General features: G+C 40.1%; 1 protein-coding gene across 1 annotated transcript in view; it reads left to right on the top strand.

Moving 5' to 3' along the window:
• The first annotated feature begins 413 nt into the window (after positions 1–413).
• LOC133617642 (aldo-keto reductase family 1 member B1) overlaps positions 414–7,371 on the top strand; it is a 30,948-nt gene continuing 23,990 nt past the window's right edge. Inside the window, exons 1-2 of the mRNA XM_061977736.2 lie at positions 414–560; positions 3,941–4,117. Coding sequence (XP_061833720.1) covers positions 480–560; positions 3,941–4,117 — 258 coding nt within the window. The 5' untranslated portion in view covers positions 414–479. The remainder of the gene's footprint in view (positions 561–3,940; positions 4,118–7,371) is intronic.

Raw genomic sequence — 7,371 nt, 5'->3', positions numbered from 1 at the left:
CGCATCTGGTGGCTTTTTTTCAAGGAAGCTGCTAAATTCGACAGAACACCAGTAATCATGGGTCTGCTCAGCTCTGCTTTCGGGTCGGAATGACAAGACCTCCGATTCTTACTATTCTCTGCAGGGGACCTATAAGAAATAACATCACTGCTTTTTGTGTCAAATTGCAACGATGAAACAAAAATACAAAGGACTGTTGAGAACAAATAATTTGGGGAAGTATCACAACACTCGTGAGTGTGAGTGTATGCGTGTGTGCGCGAATGTGTGTGAGTGTGTGTGTGTGTGTGTGTGTGTGCATCGGAAGTAAAAAGCAACCTTTGAACCACCATGTCACATGTGCTTGATGGTTTTAATGTGTTGTGAAATGATTAACCAGTCAGTTGCAGAGTTGCCCAATATATGGAGTGAAAGAGGAAGCATCGAGAAACACGGAAGACAACCTGTTGATTCAAGTGTCAGCTCAATAAATTGACTACATGGATGAAAAGCAAGTGGCTCGGGCCATCAAGCTGAACGATGGTTCTAAAATGCCACTTTTAGGTTTGCGGACATGGAAGGTAAAATACTTTACACTCATAAAGTTTACAGTTGTTCAGGTTACTCTTTCTTGGGCATTTTTCAGAGAATATCAATAATGGTATTTTCCTTTCAATAATGATTAGTGGTTCGTTGTTGTCAAACTGTTGGCTGGTTTTAAGTCCCAATAATAACAGAAAGTACTGGAGTAATGAAAGTTGACATGTTGCCTAAAAAACTCACATACTGTACATCCTCACCTAACACCTGTTTGGCATCTCAAACGAAACGCAGACAAGTTACAGTACAATGACAACAGACGATTGATGAGTTGGCAGAAAGATTTATGAAAAAACAAGATCTCTAGAAATACAATAACTAGATAATTAATCATGAAAACAAGGAAGCGAAGGAAGATTACATTTACTACTTTTATTTTGACATTTGACAGTTGGAAACAAGAAGCAAGTGACTTTGAAAGCAGCTCTTACATCACAGGGGCAAATGAAATTATTTTGTGAAATCAAACAATGTGAAAGTTTTTAGAGCATGGCAGAAATGATCACACACAAAAATTAATTAATTAAAAAAAGAAATTATCACACCCAAACATTAATACATACATGAATGAATGAGAAACTGAAAGGAAGAAACATGAGTCATCCGAGATACAGACAAGAAAAAATAATACATATGAAAGATTCCAAATTGTCAAATTAAAGCACAAAGAAATAATAATTACAACAACAATGAAATACAGCTGAACTAAAGATCTAAAATTAAAATGTTGACATTAATAAAACATCAAGATATGAACAGTTATCAATCTTAACATCAGCATGAGTGTCAATTGTTGTTTGTCACTAATATTGTTGTTGATATTGTTAGTGTGATTATTGACTCTCAGTCGGCAAAACCTTCTGTCCTACTTCCTCTCTCTATCTCACCCTCTGTCTCTCTACTCTGTCTCTCTATCGCGAGCTACCATCTGGCTTTCTACTCTGTCTCTCCATTTCTATCTACCCTTTGTCTCTCTATCGCTATCTACTCTCTGTCTTTATGTCTCGCCTCTGCCTCTCTACTCTGTATCTGTACTACGTCTCTCTATCTCTAGCTGCCCTCTCTCCCTCTACTATGTCTCTCTATCTCTAGCTAACCTCTGTCACTCTACCAGTGATGGGAAAGCTACTTGGAAAATGTAGTAAGCTAAGCTACAAGTTACTCTCGATTAAATGTAGCTAAACTACAGGGTGAAGCTATCCCCAGAGTACTGTAGCAAGCTACACTTCAATCTACATTGCAAAAGTAGGTTGCTATCATCAAAGCTACATTTAACGGCATTTCTATACATGGGCCCACATCTATAATATCAATGTTAATGTAACTGAGAGTGTACAAATGGACCCAATAGGGGTCCATTACTATTAACCATCTGTCATTTAGTTGGGGACACCCTACAACCCGCAACCCACTGTATGAATTTATTTAGTTTGCCTTTTCTTTGGTCCACCCCTATAATGTGATTCATTTTCTCTGGCAATAGTAAAAAAATAAACAGCATCCATCTAAATCTTGACATAAAAACACAACGACTTATGTGTTGTTTGGGTACAGTTGGTAATTGTTATGCGCAGTAAAACTTTCCATGAACTCAACTCACTCAAAAGTGTGTTCTTAAATTTGTGTTGAACGTCTCGCTAACTCGCTACATGTATCTAAAAGAAGCTAAGCTACAGGAAAAGCTACTTGTTAAAGAAGTGTGCCAAGCTATTGGAAAATTAAGTTCAGCTACAAAGCTTAGCTACATATAGCTTGTTACTGCATATCACTGCACTCTACTCTGGCTCTATACCTAGCTAACCTCTGTCCCGCTATCTCTATATTCCCTGTGTCTCTCTATCTACCCTATGTCTCTCTATCTCAATCTACCCTTGTCCCCTTACTCTGCCTCTCTATCTACCCTCTATCTCTCTATCTGAAGCTACTCTCTGTCTTTCTATCCCTGTCTCGCTATTTCTATCTATTATCTGTCTCTCTATCTCTAGCTACCCTCTGTCCCTGTACTCTGTCTCTATCTCAACACAACAGTTGATACAGAGCCGCCCCACGGAGCATAGATTCTATTTTAGATATATCCCCTATGGGGACTTTTTCCTTGCCTCCGTCACCAAGTGCTTGCTCATTTGGGTTTATGTTAGTTGTCTTTAAGGTATTGATGTGTGTCCTGAGCAAGACACTTCACCCTTGCTCCTGATGGGTGCTGGTTAGCGCCTTGCATGGCAGCTCCCTCCATCAGTGTGTGAATGTGTGTGTGAATGGGTAAATGTGGAAGTAGTGTCAAAGCGCTTTGAGTACCTTGAAGGTAGAAAAGCGCTATACAAGTACAACCCATTTATTATTTATTTATGTGTATTTCTGGTCTTGTCATCCTTGTCCGGACAAAGGGTGACAGGACAGTGCGGCTGGATCAAAAGAGACGTCGAAGACGCTTTACCGAACCAAAAGTTTCTTTATTACAAGCGAGCGTCATTATACAGGATTGCAGTACCTGGAGGAGGTCAAATCAAAAAATGAGGCGCTCCTAACTTGGAGGAGCCGAACCACTCTGTGTGGGTGTGTTAATTCAGGAGAGTACAACTTGACCATGTAAGGAGATGATTGTGTGTAAGTGACTGGGAAGACAGATGTATACCATAACTTGTAGGTTGACGTTTAAGATAAACATGGAGTCTGTCCTTTAGGATAGAGCTATCACTTTTGCATTCCAAAGTCTGAATGTATTACCTCTTCTTGTTAGAGAGTTAACGCAGTCCACATACGAATGTCCAACTAAGGCTCCTTAATTTATTATGGGCTTAACCAATATTACTTAAATCTGGTGGTTCGCTTTCTCCAAGTTGAATATAAACATTCACCATATGTAGAACAAAATATGAGTTAATTAATTAACTTCAGTATGAAGAACTTTTATAACTGGCCCATAAAGTGCCTTCACATAACTCCTGTTGATACATAAATAAAATTTAATAAATCCGTATATTGCAGGCATTTTTTCTATCATACAATTTTTCTGTCTGATTCATTATATCATTAGATTGTCATTATATATATTATCATTGTATAAACAAATATACAACATAGCTAGATTATCATAGACCCTGTGATGAGGTCGCCCGAATGCAGCTGAGATAGGCTCCAGCACCCCCCGTGACCCCGAAAGGGATAAGCGGTAGAAAATGGATGGATGGATGGATTATCATAATTTTGTCTTCTTATTGAATTAAAGTAGATTTTCCTGTATTCTGACAAGTTAGATTGCAGGTGACAATTGAAACAAAATAAATACATAACTGAGAAAAAAAATACATAAATACATAACACTATTTACTGTGTCATTATCGTAATAATTGCGTGTGTACAGCCCTCCCATCTTCCCTGGACGTCGGTCCAGTATGCAGTAGAGGCTGCCATCGCTGCTGGATACCGCCACATCGACACGGCCTGCTGCTATGGCAACCAAGTGGACATTGGCAAGGCTCTGCACTCAAAGATGCAGCAGGGCATCATCAGACGCCAAGACATGTTCATTGTCAGCAAGGTAGGTGGTGGAGTAAACAATAACAAGAGGTGTCGGGGTGGCATGAAGGGGGAATATGAAGTGTCGGGTAGGGGCAAGGCATACTTTCTCTATTAGTGTGTTTATTCATTAATATCAGGTTCTTACCGTATTTTTCGGACTATAAGGCCACTTAAAATACTTTAATTTTCTTAAAAATCGACAGTGCGCTTTATAACCCGGTGCGCCTAATAATTTTGGTTGTGCTTACCAACCTCTATTTTATTTGGTACATGGTGTAACGATAAGTGTAACCAGTAGATGGAAATCACACATAAGAAATACGTGCAGACTGCAATATGACGCCAGTAAACAACACCAAAACTTTAAATGTTCCATTGAGAATATAGAACATTACACACGGCACTCAAAAAGCTATGAAGCCACACCATTTGATGGATTGTCGGCGCGTTACGGCTACAGTAGTCAGACGTACTCTTCTACATACGAGTATTAGTATGGTGTGTGTATAAGGACCGCAAAAAGGCACCTTATTACCAGGCATTTTATTGGGCGTTTTGTTTCGCAATATTATGCAAAACCAACTTTTCTTACCTTATGGTACCTGCTGATGTGTATTTGGGATCTGCATAAGTCCTGAAAATTTGTGCGCGTCCACCTTTGTAGTCCGTGGTGACACCGTTGTCGATAAGCTTCTTCTTTTTCTTTATCTTCTTGTTATGGGACTTTCATCCTCCGCTGTTTCCATTTCTAATACAAAGTAGCGTACAGTTCTAACTAGGGATGTCTGATAATGGCTTTTTTGCCGATATCCGATATTCCGATATTGTCCAACTCTTAATTACCGATACCGATATCAACCGATACCGACATATATAGTCGTGGAATTAACACATTATTATGCCTAATTTTATGCTGGATGTATTAAACAATGTAACAAGGTTTTCCAAAATAAATCAACTCAAGTTATGGAAAAAAGTGCCAACATGGCACTGCCATATTTATTATTGAAGTCACAAAGTGCATTATTTTTTTAACATGGCTCAAAACAGCAGCTTGGAATATGGGACATGCTCTCCCTGAAATAATCCTGATACCCACTACAACTATGGGAAACACTGTACTTTGACTTTCACAAGGTGCATTTTTTTTTTAAACATGCCTCAAAACAACATCTACAAAAACAATGAAGGCACACAGCTTCAGTCCAAAGTATACTATAAACTGGGCTCAATCTGCCCAGTTCTTAATGTATTCGTATGAGTGACAAAAATGTGCAAATAAAAACAAGAAAGGCACAAAAATAAAAAACTGCTTCAGTCTAGACTAGTAGATAACACAGCCCTCCTTTAAAGTGCATGAACATTAACAAAACTGCTTCAGTCTAGACTAGTAGAAAACACAGCCATCCTTTAAAGTGCATGGGGAAAAAAGGCACAAAACATAAATAAAACAGCTTCACTCAGTCCAGACTATTAGTCTATTTGTGCAACAGATGAAGCTCAAAGAGTGGGCTAATTATTTTTCTCCTTGTCATCACGTGTGAGAGGTAGATTTTTCTGAATGAAAACAAGCATCTGCAAGGGGTTTTGGGTATTTTTTCTGTTGTGTTTATGTTGTGTTACGGTGCGGATGTTCTCCCGAAATGTGTTTGTCATTCTTGTTTGGTGTGGGTTCACAGTGTGGCGCATATTTGTAACAGTGTTAAAGTTGTTTATACGGCCACCCTCAGTGTGACCTGTATGGTTGTTGATCAAGTATGCTTCGCCAGTGCGTGTGTGTCAAGCCGTAGATACTATGTGACTGGGCCAGTACGCAAAGACAGCGCCTTCAAGGATTAATTGGCGCTCTGTACATCTTCCTGCGTCCGTGTACACAGCAATGTTTTAGAAAGTCACAAATGTTACTTTTGGAAACCAATACAGATAATCTTGGAACCGATACCGATAATTTCCGATATTACTTTTTAAAGCATTTATCGGCCGATAATATCGGCGGTCCGATATTATCGGACATCCCTATTTCTAACTTATATCTGTCAGTAGACTCGCTATGGAAGCGCTAAAAACTACCGGTGTGGTGAGTTTACATTATACACCCACGGAACTTTAGTTATTAGAGAGTGAGGGAGTTCCGGTCGGACGTTTTTTCACGGGACACATTTCCGGCGTGAGCCATGGATAAGGAGATGCAGCTCTGGTATTGATTTAAAGGCCTACTGAAATGTGATTTTCTTATTTAAACGGGGATAGCAGGTCCATTCTATGTGTCATACTTGATCATTTCGCGATATTGCCATATTTTTGCTGAAAGCATTTAGTAGAGAACATCGACGATAAAGTTTGCAACTTTTGGTCGCTGATAAAAAAGCCTTGCCTGTACCGGAAGTAGCAGACGATATGCGCGTGACGTCACAGGTTGTGGAGCTCCTCACATCTGCCCATTGTTTAAAATCATGGCCACCAGCAGCGAGAGCGATTCGGACCAAGAAAGCGACGATTTCCCCATTAATTTGAGCGAGGATGAAAGATTTGTGGATGAGGAAAGTGAGAGTGAAGGACTAGAGGGCAGTGGGAGCGATTCAGATAGGGAAGATGCTGTGAGAGGCGGGTGGGACCTGATATTCAGCTGGGAATGACTAAAACAGTAAATAAACACAAGACATATATATACTCTATTAGCCACAACACAACCAGGCTTATATTTAATATGCCACAAATTAATACTGCATAACAAACATCTCCCCCCTCCCGTCCATATAACCCGCCAATACAACTCAAACACCTGCACAACACACTCAATCCCACAGCCCAAAGTACCGTTCACCTCCCTAAAGTTCATACAGCACATATATTTCCCCAAAGTCCCCAAAGTTACGTACGTGACATGCACATAGCGGCACGCACGTACGGGCAAGCGATCAAATGTTTGGAAGCCACAGCTGCATGCGTACTCACGGCACCGTGTCTGCCTATCCAACTCAAAGTCCTCTTGGTAAGAGTCTCTGTTGTCCCAGTTCTCCACAGGCCAATGGTAAAGCTTGACTGTCATCTTTCGGGAATGTAAACAATGAAACACCGGCTGTGTTATCCGTCAAAACAGTCAGGGGGTGCATTCTACGGCGGGGGTGCGTTATCCAGCACAACACCTGCCGCAATACACCGCTTCCACCTACAGCTTTCTTCTTTGCTGTCTCCATTGTTCATTGAACAAATTGCAAAAGATTCACCAACACAGATGTCCAGAATACTGTGGAATTTTGCGATGAAAACAGA

Source organism: Nerophis lumbriciformis, linkage group LG18 (genome assembly GCF_033978685.3).
Source record: "Nerophis lumbriciformis linkage group LG18, RoL_Nlum_v2.1, whole genome shotgun sequence".
Taxonomy (NCBI): domain Eukaryota; kingdom Metazoa; phylum Chordata; class Actinopteri; order Syngnathiformes; family Syngnathidae; genus Nerophis; species Nerophis lumbriciformis.
The sequence above is the reverse complement of the archived record's forward strand: the minus strand, read 5'-3'. Positions and strand labels throughout refer to the sequence as shown.